The sequence below is a fragment of the Salmo trutta genome, chromosome 26 (assembly GCF_901001165.1).
Source record: "Salmo trutta chromosome 26, fSalTru1.1, whole genome shotgun sequence".
Taxonomy (NCBI): Eukaryota; Metazoa; Chordata; class Actinopteri; order Salmoniformes; family Salmonidae; genus Salmo; species Salmo trutta.
In genome coordinates, this window is record NC_042982.1 from 28,006,785 (window position 1) to 28,024,464 (window position 17,680).

A 17,680-nucleotide genomic window follows, 5' to 3' on the forward strand; every position below is an offset into this window, starting at 1 on the left:
GTGCTCCCCCCTTCCTGTAGTCCACGATCAGCTTCTTGGTCTTGCTGACCACACTGCCAGGTCACTGACCTCCTCCCTATAGGCTGACTCACCGTCGCTGGTGATTAGGCCTACCACCGTCGCGTCATCAGCCAACTTGATAACGGTGTTGGTGTCGAGTGTGGCAACTAAGTCGGGGGTGAACAGGGAGTACAGCAGGGGACTAAGCACCCCACCCCCCACCCGTGGGCCCCTGTGTTAAGGGTCAGCGTGGTGAAGGTGATGTTGCCTATCCTCACCACCTGGGGTCGGCCCGTCAGGAAGTCCAGGATCCAGTTGCAGGATCCAGTCCTAAGCTTGGTGACAAGCTTGGAGGGGATAATGGTGTTGAATGCTGATCTGTAGTCAATGAACAGCATTCTCACATAGGTATTTTCTTATCTAGGTGGGTGAGGGCAGTGTGGATAGCAATGGCTCTGTTGTGGCGGTATGCAAATTGGAGTGGGTCTAGGGTGGCTGAGATGGTGGAGTTAATGTGTGCTATAACCAGCCTCTCGAAGCACTTCATTATTACAGAAGTGAGTGCTACAGGGCAGTAATCATTGTAGCATGAAGCCTTGGAATTCTTAGGAAGAAGGATGATTGTGGTCATCTTAAAACATGTGGGGATTACAAACTGTGACAGGGAGAGGTTGAAAATGACTGTGAATATGCCTGCCAGCTGTTCTGCGCATGCTCTGAGAACGCACCCTGGAATACCGTCAGGGCCTGCGGCCTTGTTGGTGTTGACCTGATTAAAGACCCTTCTCACGTCAGCCTCAGAGTGCGAGATCACCCAAAACAGATATGGGACCAGGCTAGCTCTTTTAGCACATCGGATCCCAAATGTACCCAACAGACTGTCAGCCGACTGGTGTCACTTTTAGTGTGATGAGGCATGGGTGAATACATTCCTGCACTGTGAGTCATATAACGAATGGAGAGGAGCCCTGGCTAAATGAATGGCCATTGTTGCCAGGACACTTTCATAGGGAGGGAAAGACTTTAGGGAGTGAATTGACAATCGCGTTTTAGGAGCTGTGGTAGTATGGTCCACACAGATGCTAAAGTAGAGAATGGCTTGTATTCTAACCTATTCAATTAAAACAGGTCGCCAGACTTACAGGAACAGTCAAAACATTGTTCTGCAAGAATGCACATTTACATTCATGGACTCAACACATTTTTGGGGACAAAACAATGTTGTCAATCCTTTGCATAACAACATGCTTTCTTGCTGTGAGCGGAGAATAATGTTATTTTCAATTAGACACAACATTAGCCTACCTCAGTGTCCGGGACACAGCACCACATGTGCTGCTCTTCACTGGTTTGATCCTACTATCTATGTCTGCCTTTCCCAAAAAGTCCACCTGTTGAGTCCAGGACCTGCAAGTTCAGCCACGTAAGTTCCTGTCTCGTAGTCTGTATCGGCGATTTGACACTGTCCAGTGTTACGTGTCTGTGTGTGTGAGAGCACTCATGTCCATGCGTGTGTGAGAGAGTGCTTACGTCTATGTGTGTTAGTGTGCATGTGTGTGGTATGTGGGGAGGCAGGACCGTGTGTATAAATAGCGTGGTGGTGGGGTGTACTGTAGCTGGCATGGGGCAATGAAAACACTACAACCTATCTACTAACTCTATATCTCTTTACTTCTGTCTCATTCCTTCTGTCTTTCCTTCTATGTCTTTCCTTTATCTCTTTCCTTCTATGTCTTCACTTCTATGTCTTTCCTTTATCTCTTTCCTTTTATTTATTTCCTTTAATCTCTTTTCTTCTATCTCATTACTTCTATCTCTTTACTTCTGTCTTTCCTTTTATCTCTTTACTTCAAAAAAGAAATGTCCTCTCACTGTCAACTGTGTTAATTTTCAGCAAACTTATCATGTGTAAATATGTGTATGAACATAACAAGATTCAACAACTGAGACATAAACTGAACAAGTTCCACAGACATGTGACTAACAGAAATTGAATAATGTGTTCCTGAACAAATGGGGGGTCAAAATCAAAAGTAACAGTCTGTATCTGGTGTGGCCACCAGCTGCATTAAGTACTGCAGTGCATCTCCTCCTCATGGACTGCACCAGATTTGCCAGTTCTTGCTGTGAGATGTTACCCCACTCTTTCACCAAGGCACCTGCAAGTTCTCTGACATTTCTGGGGGGGAATGGCCCTAGCCCTCCAACAGGTCCCAGACGTACTCAATGGGATTGAGATCCGAGCTCTTCGCTGACCATGGCAGAACACTGACATTCCTGTCTTGCAGGAAATCACGCACAGAACGAGCAGTACGGCTGGGGGCATTGTCATGCTGGAGGGTCATGTCAGGAAGAGCCTGCAGGAAGGGTACCACATGAGGGAGGAGGATGTCTTCCCTGTAACGCACAGCATTGAGATTGCCTGCAATGACAACAAGCTCAGTCCGATGATGCTGTGACACCAGACCATGATGGACTCTCTACCTCCAAATCGATCCCGCTCCAGAGTATGGGCCTCGGTGTAACGCTCATTCCTTCGAAGATAAATGCTAATCCGACCATCACCCTTGGTGAGACAAAGTCGCGACTCGCCAGTGAAGAGCACTTTTTGCCAGTCCTGTCTGGTCCAGCGACAGTGGGTTTGTGCCCAACAGCTGTCCATTGTTGTCGGTAATGTCTGATGAGGACCTGCCTTACAACAGGCCTACAAGCCCTCAGTCCAGCCTCTCTCAGCCTATTGTGGACAGTCTGTGCACTGATGGAGTGATTGTGTGTTCCTGGTGTAACTCGGGCAGTTGTTGTTGCCATCCTGTACCTGTCCCGCAGGTGTGATGTTCGGATGTACTGATCCTGTGCAGGTGTTTTTACACATGGTCTGCCACTGCGAGGACGATCAGCTGTCTGTCCTGTCTCCCTGTAGCGCTGTCTTAGGTGTCTCACAGTATGGACATTGCAATTTATTGCCCTGGCCACATCTGCATTCCTCATGCCTCCTTGCAGCATGCCTAAGGCACGTTCACGCAGATGAGCAGGGACCCTGGGCATCTTTCTTTTGGTGTTTTTCAGAGTCAGTAGAAAGGCCTCTTTAGTGTCCTAAGTTTTCATAACTGTGACCTTAATTGCCTACCATCTGTAAGCTGTTACTGTCTTAATGACCGTTCCACAGGTGCATGTTCATTAATTATTTATGGTTCATTGAACAAGCATGGGAAACAGTGTTTAAACCCTTTACAATGAAGATCTGTGAAGTTATTTGGATTTTTACGAATTAGCTTTGAAAGACAGGGTCCTGAAAAAGGGACATTTGTTTTTTTGCTGAGTTTATCTCTAGCCTTAATGTTAATCTTAGCTTCTCTAGGCCACTGCAGAATCTCTCATCTTGCAGTCATAATTTGTAGACTTACATAATTAGTCTCTCTTGCTCTCCCTCCCTAATCTTCTCAGAATCTCTCATACACACATACCACTCCTCCTTCTCCCCCTCTTGGCTGATCTTACACATTTAAATGGCCTCCCACTGGGCCCAGACATAAGTTCAACATCTAGTGTTCATTTACATTTGGTTGAGTTGTCAACTAACGTGAATTCAACGTGAAACTTCACGTCACTTCCTGTTGAATGCGGAACAAAGAAGAGCTTGGTTTTGTTTGTTTGGAAAGTTTGTTGTTTGAAAGTGTATTGGAAAGTTCTTGGTAGCTAGCTTCTTAGTTTGGATCCCGCGATGCAGTTGGCATCAGTTGCTGGGACTGCTTGTTTCTTTCCAGTGTTCCTGCCGACCAAGGACAGGTCTGAGGAACTAGCTGCTAGCTAGCTGCATATCAAGCTTGCAGGGTTTTCTTGAAAGCAGCCCACGACGCGGTTAGCCATTGTGGCTGGGACCGCGGATTGTCCCGGGTTTGTGGCTGCCTAGATCCCTGCTGTTTGTTGTTTTCAATCTTCCCCGTGACCTGCCCTGTCTGGAACTGCGAGGATTAACAGTGTAACCTACATTGCTAGCTACCATGACAAAGACCAAAGCCGGCGGGAGTACCGTTGAGGACAGTGGTGTCTATCACACGTGAAGGATATTTTCAACGAACAAAAAGAGACCTACAAGCAGTTGTTACAACAACAAGAAAATTGCTTCAAGTATTTTGTCCAAATGCTTGTGGATTCTACTAATAAAAGAATGGACGACCTGACCAAAGAGGTCCAGGACCTGAAGAACAGTTTGCAGTTCTCCCAGGGTCAGCTTGATGAGTTGAAACAGGAGAACGGCAAGATGGCAGCAATCTGTAAGTCACTGAGAGAGGACATTAGTTCTGTGTGTGAATCCATGATAACAATGATATATAAATCAGAGGGACAATCAAGGCGGAACAACATGGTTGTGGACGGAATTGCAGAATCTCCACATGAGACCTGGATGGAGTCTTAGGACAAAGTGAGGGAACTGATCTCTGAGAAATTGAAGATGGACCATAGGAAGATTGAGGTGGAGAGCGCCCACAGGACTGGAAAACCCTCCACCGGCCCAAGTGATAGGCCCAGGCCAATAGTGGACAGGTTCCTGAGGTTCAAGGACAAGGTAGCTGTTCTGGAAAGAGCCAAGAACTTGAGAGGAACATATATCTTCCTTGACGAGGACTATCCTGAAGCTGTGCACCAGAAGAGGAAAGAACTGATCCCAGCCATGAAAGCTGCCAGAGCGTGTGGGGACATTGCTTACATCCACTATAACAGGCTGATTGTCCACCCTCCATCCCAGAAGCCTGGAAGGGATGAGAGAGCCAAGCCTATGGGTTCGTAGCTTCAAACCCGCAGCACACACACACACACACACACCAATTGATTAATGGACTGCTGAATGTATATATTTTTCTCTTGCTTTGTTTGCTCTTTCGATATTGTCTATCTCTGATAAGCTACCCAGGAAAGAGCTGAAAATAGCCCATATTAATATATATAGCCTTAGAAATAAGGTTCATGAAATCAATAACTTGCTAACATCAGAAAAGATTCATATTTTATTTTTATTTATTTATTTCACCTTTATTTAACCAGGTAGGCAAGTTGAGAACAAGTTCTCATTTACAATTGCGACCTGGCCAAGATAAAGCAAAGCAGTTCGACAACATACAAAAAACACAGAGTTACACATGGAGTAAAACAACATACAATCAATGATGCAGTAGAAAAAAATAAGACTATATACAATGTGAGCAAATGATGTGAGATAATGGAGGTAAAGGCAAAAAAATGCCATGGTGGCAGAGTAAATAAAGTATGGCAAGAAAAACACTGGAATGGTAGATTTGTAGTTTGAAGAAAGTTAAAAGTTAAAATATAAATAATATGGTGCAAAGGAGCAAAATAAATAAAATAAATAAATACAGTAGGGGAAAAGGTAGTAGTTTGGGCTCAATTAAAGATGGGCTATGTACAGGTGCAGAGATCTGTGAGCTGCTCTGACAGCTGGTGCTTAAAGCTAGTGAGGGAGATAAGTGTTTCCAGTTTTAGAGATTTTTGTAGTTCGTTCCAGTCATTGGCAGCTGAGAACTGGAAGGAGAGACGACCAAAGGAGGAGTTGGCTTTAGGGGTGACCAGAGAGATATACCTGCTGGAGCGCGTGCTACAGGTGGGTGCTGCTATGGTGACCAGTGAGCGGAGATAAGGGGGGACTTTACCTAGCAGGGTCTTGTAGATGACCTGGAGCCAATGTGTTTGGCGACGATTATGAAGTGAAGGCCAGCCAACGAGAGCATACAGGTCGCAGTGGTGGGTTGTATATGGGGCTTTGGTGACAAAACGGATGGCACTGTGATAGACTGCATCCAGCTTGTTGAGTAGGGTATTGGAGGCTATTTTGTAAATGACATCGCCGAAGTCGAGGATTGGTAGGATGGTCAGTTTTACGAGGGTATGTTTGGCAGCATGAGTGAAGGATGCTTTGTTGCGAAATAGGAAGCCAATTCTAGATTTCACTTTGGATTGGAGATGATTGATGTGAGTCTGGAAGGAGAGTTTACAGTCTAACCAGACACCTAGGTATTTGTAGTTGTCCACAAATTCTAAGTTAGAACCGTCCAGAGAAGTTATGCTGGATGGGCGGGCAGGTGCAGGCAGCGATCGGTTGAAGAGCATGCATTTAGTTTTACTTGTGTTTAGGAGCAGTTGGAGACCACGGAAGGAGAGTTGAATGGCATTGAAGCTTGTCTGGAGGGTTGTTAACACAGTGTCCAAAGAAGGGCCAGAAGTATACAGAATGGTGTCGTCTGCGTAGAGGTGGATCAGAGATTCACCAGCAGCAAGAGCGACATCATTTATGTATACAGAGAAAAGAGTTGGCCCAAGAATTGAACCCTGTGGTACCCCCATAGAGACTGCCAGAGGTCCAGACAGTAGGCCCTCCGATTTGACACACTGAACTCTGTCAGAGAAGTAGTTGGTGAACCAGGCGACGCAATCGTTTGAGAAACCAAGGCTACTAAGTCTGCCGATGAGGATGTGGTGATTAACAGAGTCAAAAGCTTTGGCCAGGTCAATGAATACGGCAGCACAGTAATGTTTCTTATCGATGGCGGTTACGATGTCGTTTAGGACCTTGAGCGTGGCTGAGGTGCACCCATGACCAGCTCTGAAACCAGATTGCATAGCGGAGAGGGTGCGGTGGGATTCAAAATAGTCGGTAATCTGTTTGTTGACTTGGCTTTCGAAGACCTTAGAAAGGCAGGGTAGGATGGATATAGGTCTGTAGCAATTTGGGTCAAGAGTGTCACCTCCTTTGAAGAGGGGGATGACAGCAGCTGCTTTCCAATCTATGGGAATCTCAGACGACACGAAAGAGAGGTTGAACAGGCTAGTAATAGGGATTGCAATAATTTCGGCAGATAATTTTAGAAAGAAAGGGTCCAGATTGTCAAGCCCAGCTGATTTGTAGGGGTCCAGATTTTGCAGCTCTTTCAGAACATCAGCTGAATGGATTTGGGAGAAGGAGAAATGGGGGAGGCTTGGGCGAGTAGCTGTGGGGGGTGCAGTGCTGTTGAATGCAGTAGGGGTAGTTAGGTGGAAAGCATGGCCAGCCGTAGAAAAATGCTTATTGAAATTCTCAATTATAGTGGGCTTATCGGTGGTGACAGAGTTTCCTATCCTCAGTGCAGTGGGCAGTTGGGAGGAGGTGTTCTTATTCTCCATGGACTTTACAATGTCCCAGAACTTTTTAGAGTTGGAGTTGCACGAAGCAAATTTCTGTTTGAAAAAGCTAGCTTTGGCATTTCTAACTGCCTGTGTGTATTGGTTTCTAACTTCCCTAAAAAGTTGCATATCGCGGGGGCAGTTCGATGCTAATGCAGAACGCCACAGGATATTTTTGTGTTGGTTAAGGGCAGTCAGGTCTGGGGAGAACCAAGGGCTATATCTGTTCCTGGTTCTAAATTTCTTGAAAGGGGCATGCTTATTTAAGATGGAGAGGAAGGCATTTTTAAAAAATAACCAGGCATCCTCTACTGACGGGATGAGGTCAATATCCTTCCAGGATACCAGGGCCAGGTCGATTAGAAAGGCTTGCTCGTTGAAATGTTTCAGGGAGCGTTTGACAGTGATGAGTGGAGGTCGTTTGACCGCTGACCCATTACGGGTGCAGGCAATGAGGCAGTGATCGCTGAGATCTTGGTTGAAAACAGCAGAGGTGTAATTAGAGGGCACATTGGTTAGGATGATATCTATGAGGGTGCCAGTGTTTGCGGCTTTGGGGTTGTACCTGGTGGGTTCATTAATAATTTGTGTGAGATTGAGGGCATCAAGCTTGGATTGTAGAATGGCTGGGGTGTTAAGCATGTCCCAGTTTAGGTCGCCTAGTAGCACGAGCTCTGAAGATAGATGGGGGGCAATCAGTTCACATATGGTGTCCAGAGCACAGCTAGGGGCCGAGGGGGGTCTATAGCAGGCGGCAACGGTGAGAGACTTGTTTTTGGAGAGGTGGATTTTTAAAAGTAGAAGTTCAAATTGTTTGGGTACAGACCTGGATAGCAGGACAGAACTCTGCAAGCTATCTCTGCAGTAGATTGCAACACCGCCCCCTTTGGTCGTTCTATCTTGTCTGAAAACGTTGTAGTTAGGGATGAAGATTTCACAGTTTTTGGTGGACTTCCTAAGCCAAGATTCAGACACAGCTAGGACATCCGGGTTGGCAGAGTGTGCTAAAGCAGTGAATAAAACAAACTTAGGGAGGAGGCTTCTAATGTTAACATGCATGAAACCAAGGCTATTACGGTTACAGAAGTCATCAAAAGAGAGCGCCTGGGGAGTAGGTGTGGAGCCAGGCACTGCAGGGCCTGGATTCACCTCTACATCCCCAGCGGAGCAGAGAAGAATGAGTATGAGGGTACGGCTAAAAGCTATAAGAATTGGTCGTCTGTGACGTCCAGAATAGAGAGAAAAAGGAGCAGGTATCTGGGGGCGATAAAATAGCTTCAAGGTATAATGTACAGACAAAGGTATGGTGGGATGTGAGTACAGAGGAGGTAAACCTAGGCATTTAGTGATTATGAGAGAGATATTGTCTCTAGAAACATCATTGAAACCAGAAGATGTCATAGCATGTGTGGGTGGAGGAACTGAGAGGTTGGATAAGGTATAATGAGCAGGGCTAGAGGCTCTACAGTGAAATAAGCCAATAAACACTAACCAGAACAGCAATGGACAAGGCATATTGACATTAAGGAGAGGCATGCTTAGCCGAGTGATCAGAGGGTCCAGTGAGATTCAGACAGCTAGCCGGGCCATAGGTAGCAAGCTGGTGGAAGATGGGAGGGAGGTCTGTTTTTAGCCGCCTCGTGCGTTTCCGTCTGTGGGTTAGTGGGGTTCCGTGTGGAAGGGGGGACCTGTCCAAGTTGGCAAAATAGTTAGTTATAGTGGCCCAAGAAAAGTGTCCGACAGACCTATTCAGATCGCAGCCGAAAAGACAGCTAACGATTAGCTGGCCGCAGATGGGCGATCAGGTTATGTCGCGATGGAGGGGCCAGTTGGACAACTCCCTCGGGCAGATAACGTCGGTGATCCAGTCGTGAAGACCCAATGGGGCTCCGCATCGGCAGTAAAACGGGTCAGGATAGGTGAGTTGTAGCCCAGGAGACACTTCAGATGGCTAGCTCAGGAATAGCCCACGAGTGGCTGACGGAACTCTTCAGCTGGCTAGCTAGCAAGCTCCGTAATAGTGTGTGTTAAATTCCGTGACCGACGTTGCCAATAGTCACTCAGGTAGCAGCTAGTTAGCTGCAAGATCCAGGTGTAAATGTCCAGAGCCTGCGGTAGAAATCGAGGAAAGGAGAGAGAATAGGTCCGATATGCTCTGGTCTGAGTCGCGCTATACAAAAACTGGCGATAGCTTTTCGAGCTAATGGATAGCTGAGGACAGCTAACCGTAGCTAGCTGAACTTCAACGTTAGCCAGTGAAAATGGCTAACCTCTGGCTAGCTTCTGTCGTGGAATTAAGATGAGGTAAATAATACTTTCTTTTTTTTTAAATTGATGAGGCGGGTTGCAGGAGAGTGCTTTGAGGTTGAGTATTTAGAATAAAAAATAAAAAAAATCTAAAAAGCTAAGTGAAGAAAAAATATGTAAATATATATATACACACGGGACACGACAGGACGTCTGAACTGCTACGCCATCTTGGAATAATAATATATTAGCCATTTCTGAGACTCACTTAGATACAGTTGAAGTCGGAAGTTTACATACACTTAGGTTGGAGCCATTAAAACTCATTTATCAACCACTCCACAAATTTCTTGTTAACAAACTATAGTTTTGGAAAGTTGGTTAGGACATCTACTTTGTGCATGACATAAGTAATTTTTCCAACAATTGTTTACAGACAGATTATTTCACTTATAATTCACTGTATCACAATTCCAGTGGGTCAGAAGTTTACATACACTAAGTTGACTGTGCCTTTAAACAGCTTGGAAAATTCCAGAAAATTATGTCATGGCTTTCGAAGCTTCTGATAGGCTAATTGACGTAATTTGAGTTAATTGGAGGTGTACCTGTGGATGTATTTCAAGGCCTACCTTCGAACTCAGCACCTCTTTGCTTGACATCATGGGAAAATCAAAAGAAATCAGCCAAGACTTCAGAAAAAACATTGTAGACCTCCACAAGTCTGGTTCATCCTTGGGAGCAATTTCCAAAGCCTGAAGGTACCACGTTCATCTGTACAAACAGTAGTACGCAAGTATAAAGACCATGGGACCACGCAGCCATCATACCGCTCAGGAAGGAGACGTGTTCTGTCTCCTAGAGATGAACGTACTTTGGTGAGAAAAGTTCAAATTAATCCCAGAGCAACGAGCAAAGGACCTTGTGGAGATGCTGGAGGAAACGGGTACAAAAGTACCTATATCCACAGTAAAACGAGTCCTATATCGACATAACCTGAAAGGCCGCTCAGCAAGGAAGAAGCCACTGCTACAAAACCGCCAATAAAAATCCAGACTACGGTTGCAACTGCACTTTTTGGAGAAATGTCCTCTAAGCTGATGAAACAAAAATGTTTGGCCATAATGACCATCGTTATGTTTGGAGGAAAAAGGGGGAGGCTTGCAAGCCGAAGAACACCATCCCAACCATGAAGGACGGGGGTGGCAGCATCATATTGTGGGGGTGGTTTGCTGCAGGAGGGACTAGTGCACTTCACAAAATAGATGGCATCATGAGGCAGGAAAATTATGTGGATATATTGAAGCAACATCTCAAGACAACAGTCAGGAAGTTAAAGCTTGGTCGCAAATGGGTCTTCCAAATGGACAATGACCCCAAGCATACTTCCAAAGTTGTGGCAATATGGCTTAAGGACAACAAAGTGAAGGTATTGGAGTGGCCATCACAAAGCCCTGACCTCAATCCTATAGAAAATGTGTGTGCAGAACTGAAAAAGCGTGTGCAAGCAAGGAGGCCTACAAACCTGACTCAGTTACACCAGCTCTGTCAGGAAGAATGGGCCAAAATTCACCCAACTTATTGTGGGAAGCTTGTGGAAGGCTACCTGAAACGTTTGACCGAAGTTAAACAATTTAAAGGCAATGCTACCAAATACTAATTGAGTGTATGTAAACTTCTGACCCACTAGGAATGTGATGAAAGAAATAAAAGCTGAAATAAATCATTTTCTCTACTATTATTCTGGCATTTCACATTCTTAATATAAAGTGGTGATCCAAATTGACCTAAGACAGGGAATTTTTACTAGGATTAAATGTCAGTAATTGTGAAACACTGAGTTTAAATGTATTTTGACTAAGGTGTATGTAAACTTCCGACTTCAAATGTAATTAATTTGATGATACAGCAGTAGCAATACAAGGATATAACATCTATAGAAGAGACATAAATGCTTATGGGGGAGGTATTGCTGTATATATTCAGAGCCATATCCCTGTAATGCTTAGTGAAGATCTTATATTAGTGTTATTGAAGTGTTGTGGTTGCAGGTTCACTTGGCACAACTAAAGCCTTTTCTTTTGGGGTGTTGCTATAGGCCACCAAGTGCTAACAGTCAGTATCTAAATAATATGTGGGAAATGCTTGATAGTGAATGTGATGTAAACAGAGAGGTCTACTTTCTTGGGGACTTGAATATTGACTGGTTTTCATCAAGCTGTCCGCTCAAGAGGAAGCTTCTTACTGTAACCAGTGCCTGTAATCTGGTTCAGGTTATTAATCAACCAACCAGGGTGTTTACAAAACACTACAGGAACAAGATCATCCACATGTATCGATGACATTTTTACTAATACTGTAGAACTTTGTTCTAAAGCTGTATCCTTACCCATTGGATGAAGTGATCACAATATAGTGCCAATTTCCAGGAAAGCCAAAGTTCCAACAGCTTGGCCTTAAATAGTGTATAAGAGATCATACAAAAGATTTTGCTGTGACTCATGTGTATGATGTTAAAAATATTTGTTGGTCTGATGTGATTAATGAGGAGCATCCAGACATGCACTTGATGAAATTATGAAATTGCTTCTTCCAATTATTGATAAACATGCACCTGTTAAGAAACTGACTGTTAGAACTGTTAAGGCTCCATGGATTGATGAGGAATTGAAAACCTATATGGTTGAAGAAGTGACTAATACGTCTGGCTGCACATCTGACTGGCTTACATACTGCAAATTGAGAAATGATGTGACTAAACTCAACAAAAAGAAGAAGAAACTGTATTATGAAGCCAAGATCACTGATATAAATGCTGGAAAAAAGGACCTCTACTCTTTTCTATTTTACCAATAACCTGCCACTGGCATTAAACAAAGCATGTGTCCATGTATGCTGATGATTCAACCATATATGCATCAGCAACCACAGCTAATGAAGTCACTGAAACCCTTAACAAAGAGTTGCAGTCTGTTTTGGAAAGGGTGGCCAGTAATAAACTGGTCCTGAACATCTCTAAATCTAAAAGCATTGTATTTGGTACAAATCATTCCCTAAGTTCTAGACCTCAGCTGAATCTGGTAATGACTGGTGTGGCTGTTGAACAAGCTGAGGAGACTAAATTACTTGCCATTACTTTAGATTGTAAACTGTCATGGTCAAAGCATATAGATTCAATGGTTGTAAAGATGGAGAGAGGTCTGGCCGTTATAAAGAGATGCTGTGCTTTTTTGACACCACACTCCAAAAAGCAAGTTTTGCAGGCTCTTGTTTTGTCTAATCTCTATTATTGTCCAGTCGTGTGGTCCAGTGCTGCAAGGAAAGACCTAGTTAAGCTGCAGCTGGCCCAGAACAGAGTGACACATTTTGCTCTTAATTGTAATCAGAGGGCTGATATAAATACTATGCATGCCAGTCTCTCTTGTCTAAGAGTTGAGGAGAGACTGACATCATCACTTCTTATTTTTATAAGAAACGTTAATGTGTTGAAAATCCCAAATTGTTTGCACAGTCAACTTACACACAGCTTTGACACAGACACGTATCCCACCAGACATGCCACCAGGGGTCTTTTCACAGTCCCCAAATCCAGAACAAATTCAAGAAAGTATACAGTATTATATAGCGCTCTAATTGCATGGAACTTCCTTCCATCTCATATTGCTCAAATAAACAGCAAACCTGGTTTCAAAAAACAGATAAAGGGACAGCTCGCGGCGCAATGCCTCTCCCCTATTTGACCTAGATAGTTTGTGTGTATGCATTGATATATAGGCTACGTGTGCCTTTACATTTATTTTAATGTAGTTCTGTCTTTGAGCTGTTCTTGTCTATTGATGTTCTGTATTATGTCATTCTGTATTGTGTTTCGTGTTTTGTGTGGACCCCAGGAAGAGTAGCTGCTGCTTTTGCAACAGCTAATGGGGATCCTAATAAAATACCAAATACCAAATCAACAAAAAATGGCATCATGTCATTGAATTTATGTTAAAAGTTTGGTGGAAAAATATGAAATTCCCAACGTCATCACATTCAATGTTTTTGTTGAAATTACGTGGAAACAATGTTGATTCAATGAGTTTTTGCCCACTGGGCTGTGTTTGCAAAGAGGGCTTGGTAGATAGGAGCAGCTTAGACTGGTCCGTGATAGACATAGATTAGTGGGCCGGGACACATACTGTATATAACAAAATAGTATCCTCCTATTGTCACGCCCTGACCGGGTGAACTCAGGTGTTTTGGGTCAGGGTGGTTTATGTTGGGTGGTTTTCCTGTGTTTGTGTTCTGTTTTGCGTTGGAGCCTTGTGTTGGCTCTATTGGGGAGTATTTCTATGTTGGTTTCTGTCTTCCCAATCAGAGACAGCTGTCGCTAGTTGTCTCTGATTGGGATCTCATTTAAGTTCATTTTCCCCCACGCTGTTCGTGGGGAATTGTAGTTTGCACTGTGTTTCGTTTCTCCTGTGAAACTGTCACCATCTGTCGTGTTTATTGTTTTTTCGTGTACATCATATTTAAATAAAATGATGTGGAGCACGCAACCCGCTGCGTATTGGTCTGACAGTGATTTCGAGATATCTTCCGATGAGGGAGAATACGAGGAACGTGACAGAATTCCCCACCGAACCAGGACCAAGCAGCGGGAGGAAAAGGAGCGCGAGAGATGGGCTCGCGAGGGAAAGGAGTTCTGGACCTGGGAGGAGATCATGTCGGGGAAAGGACCCTGGCGGACGGACTCCCAGGTCGAGGAGGAAAAGCCAGCCGGTAGACGGAGTCGCAGGCGGCGGTCGAGGAAGCCCGGAAAACAGCCCCAAGAAAATTTTTTGGGGGGGCTAATGGGGTGGTCCGGTAGGGCAGAGGAAGAGCCCAGACCACTGCTCTCGTGGGGGATGACGGCGGAGGAAGAGACGAGGATGAGGCAGTTGAATGAGGACCTGCAGAGGGAAGATCTGGAGGAGGAGCCCTGGTATGCGGAGTTGCGCGCTGTGTCGCCAGTGCGCCTGCACAGCCCAGTGCGTCCGGTGGACAGACCCAGCACATGCCGTGCTAAGATGGGAATCCAGCCGGGACGAGTGGCTAAACCAGCTCCACGCTACAGGTCACCTATACGTGTTCACAGTCCTGTCTGGCCCGTCCCTGCTCCCCGCACCAAGCCCACGGTGCGTGTCCCCAGTCCTGTCCGGCCCGTCCCTGCTCCCCGCACCAAGTCAGTGGTGCGTGTCCCCAGTCCTGTCCGGCCCGTCCCTGCTCCCCGCACCAGGTTAGTGGTGCGTGTCCCCAGTCCTGTCCGGCCCGTCCCTGCTCCCCGCACCAAGTCAGTGGTGCGTGTCCCCAGTCCTGTCCGGCCCGTCCCTGCTCCCCGCACCAGGTTAGTGGTGCGTGTCCCCAGTCCTGTCCGGCCCGTCCCTGCTCCCCGCACCAAGTCAGTGGTGCGTGTCCCCAGTCCTGTCCGGCCCGTCCCTGCTCCCCGCACCAGGTTAGTGGTGCGTGTCCCCAGTCCTGTCCGGCCCGTCCCTGCTCCCCACACCAGGTTAGTGGTGCGTGTCCCCAGTCCTGTCCGGCCCGTCCCTGCTCCCCGCACCAGGTTAGTGGTGCGTGTCCCCAGTCCTGTCCGGCCCGTTCCTGCTCCCCGCACCAAGTCAGTGGTGCGTGTCCCCAGTCCTGTCTGGCCCGTCCCTGCTGCCCGCACCAAACCAGTGGTGCGTGTTCCCAGTCCGGCACGGCCCGGGTCCGGTCCACCGGTGCCCAATCCTGTTCCGGGCGACAGCTCCGCTCCAGAGCCTGGGCATGCCTCTCCACAGTGGTCCAGTCCGGGCCAGAGGGGTAGGGCTAAGGGGGAGGCGGGGGGGAGAACACGCCCGGGGCCAGAGCCTCCACCGAGGGTGAGGCGCCCACCCGGATTCCCCCCCCTAATAGACTTAAGTTTGGTGCGCCGGGAGTACGCACCGTTGAGGGGGGGGTACTGTCACGCCCTGACCGGGTGAACTCAGGTGTTTTGGGTCAGGGTGGTTTATGTTGGGTGGTTTTCCTGTGTTTGTGTTCTGTTTTGCGTTGGAGCCTTGTGTTGGCTCTATTGGGGAGTATTTCTATGTTGGTTTCTGTCTTCCCAATCAGAGACAGCTGTCGCTAGTTGTCTCTGATTGGGATCTCATTTAAGTTCATTTTCCCCCACGCTGTTCGTGGGGAATTGTAGTTTGCACTGTGTTTCGTTTCTCCTGTGAAACTGTCACCATCTGTCGTGTTTATTGTTTTTTCGTGTACATCATATTTAAATAAAATGATGTGGAGCACGCAACCCGCTGCGTATTGGTCTGACAGTGATTTCGAGATATCTTCCGATGAGGGAGAATACGAGGAACGTGACACCTATTCTGTTTTTGACAGTTGCCAACTCCTGAATAGCATCATCTGCACAAACCTGCTGGGTGTGCAGTATACGTACATATATATTCTGCCATTTTGGTACAAAGTAAAAACACATAACACCTAAGCATAGGCCGGGGTATAGTGAGGGGGTATGGCTGGAGGACAATGACACGAGCTGGGACATGGAATGGAGAGGATCACGTCAAGAGTTGACTACAGACCAATAGGGTTTGGGGGTGGGTAGGTCTCAGAACCCAAAGCGTATAACAACAGTCCTAAATGCAGGTCTGTGAGAGAATACATTTACGGTAAAAAGTGATCGCTCATTTTCCATTGGCAGAGCAAACTGTCCCTAAAAAAACACCAGATTAAATGTTTTGTGTATGTACTAGTCCTGACAAAATAGTGGCAGAAACTCTCCCTGTGAAGCTGCTACTGCCAACTGGAAGGGTGGAGACAGAGCGGAACTACAAAAGCCTGCTTTCAGCTTCCAGCAAAGGCCATCACTACTATGAAATATGCCCTATCATAAGCATGTTACTGTCCAAAAGAAACAAAGACCCAAATTCAATCTGACACAGATAAAGGGAGATGGTACTGCTGGTTCACTAAGGATGTTTATATTGCATTGGATGAGTTAATCATGTTCTGTATTGGAGGAGTTAACCATGTTCTGTATCGGAAGAGTTAACCAAGTTCTGCATTGAAAGAGTTAACCATGTTCTGTATCGGAAGAGTTAACCAAGTTCTGTATCGGAAGAGTTAACCAAGTTCTGCATTGGAAGAGTTAACCATGTTCTGTATCGGAAGAGTTAACCATGTTCTGTATCGGAAGAGTTAACCAAGTTCTGCATTGGAGGAGTTAACCAAGTTCTGCATTGGAGGAGTTAACCAAGTTCTGCATTGGAGGAGTTAACCAAGTTCTGCATTGGAGGAGTTAACCAAGTTCTGCATTGGAGGAGTTAACCATGTTCTGCATTGAAGGAGTTAACCAAGTTCTGTATCGGAAGAGTTAACCAAGTTCTGCATTGGAGGAGTTAACCATGTTCTTTAACCATGTTAAAAGTTAAATGGCTCACAAACTGCTCTTATTGTGGACATTTTCAGTGGATATTGACGGGAAACATCACCTGTCCTGAAATTATAGTAAGCAATGCGCAGGAACGTCTTCTCTTGAATAGCCAACTGTTATGCCATGTCACCATCAGCTAAGGGACCTGGTCCAGAGTAGATGCAATCTGAGGAGTCCAAGATGATCGCCCTCTCTAAGTCAGATGCAAACTAACCAACCTAACCTGGGTACTTTAACCTTTCAGAGGGGACTGTACAGGGATACCATTACATAGTCTCTTGCTTTCCCTTTCTTCACACACACACTTATTTATTTTATTTTTATTTCATCTTTGTTTAACCAGGCAGGCCAGTTGAGAACAAGTTCTCATTTACAACTGCGACCTGGCCAAGATAAAGCAAAGCAGTGCGACAAAAACAACAACACAGAGTTACACTTAAACAAACATACAGTCAATAACATAATAGAAAAATCAATGTACAGTGTGTGCAAATGTAGAAGATTAGGGAGGAAAGGCAATAAATAGGCCATAGAGGCAAAATAATTACAATTTAGCATAAACACTGGAGTGATAGATGTGCAGATGAGGATGTGTATGTAGAGATACTGAGGAGAAAAAGAGCAAGAAGATAAATAACAATATGGGGATGAGGTAGTTGGGTGTGCTATTTACAGACTTGCTGTGTACAGGTACAGTGATCGGTAAGCTGCTCTGACAGCTGACGCTTAAAGTTAGAGAAAGAGATATAAGTCTCCAGCTTCAGTGATTTTTGCAATTCGTTCCAGTCATTGGCAGCAGAGAACTGGAAGGAAAGGCGGCCAAAG

At 45.7% G+C, this 17,680-nt stretch overlaps 1 protein-coding gene across 3 annotated transcripts in view; it reads right to left on the minus strand.

The window, feature by feature from the left end:
- LOC115163577 (kinase suppressor of Ras 1) overlaps positions 1 to 17,680 on the minus strand; it is a 68,620-nt gene that overhangs the window by 28,545 nt on the left and 22,395 nt on the right. The window contains exon 1 of one of the 3 annotated variants that reach the window (XM_029715571.1): positions 1,306 to 1,572. The exons of the other annotated variants lie outside the window; for them this stretch is intronic. Coding sequence (XP_029571431.1) covers positions 1,306 to 1,332 — 27 coding nt within the window. The 5' untranslated portion in view covers positions 1,333 to 1,572. Of the gene's footprint in view, positions 1 to 1,305; positions 1,573 to 17,680 lie in introns of those variants that run through there. 3 annotated transcript variants of the gene reach the window in all.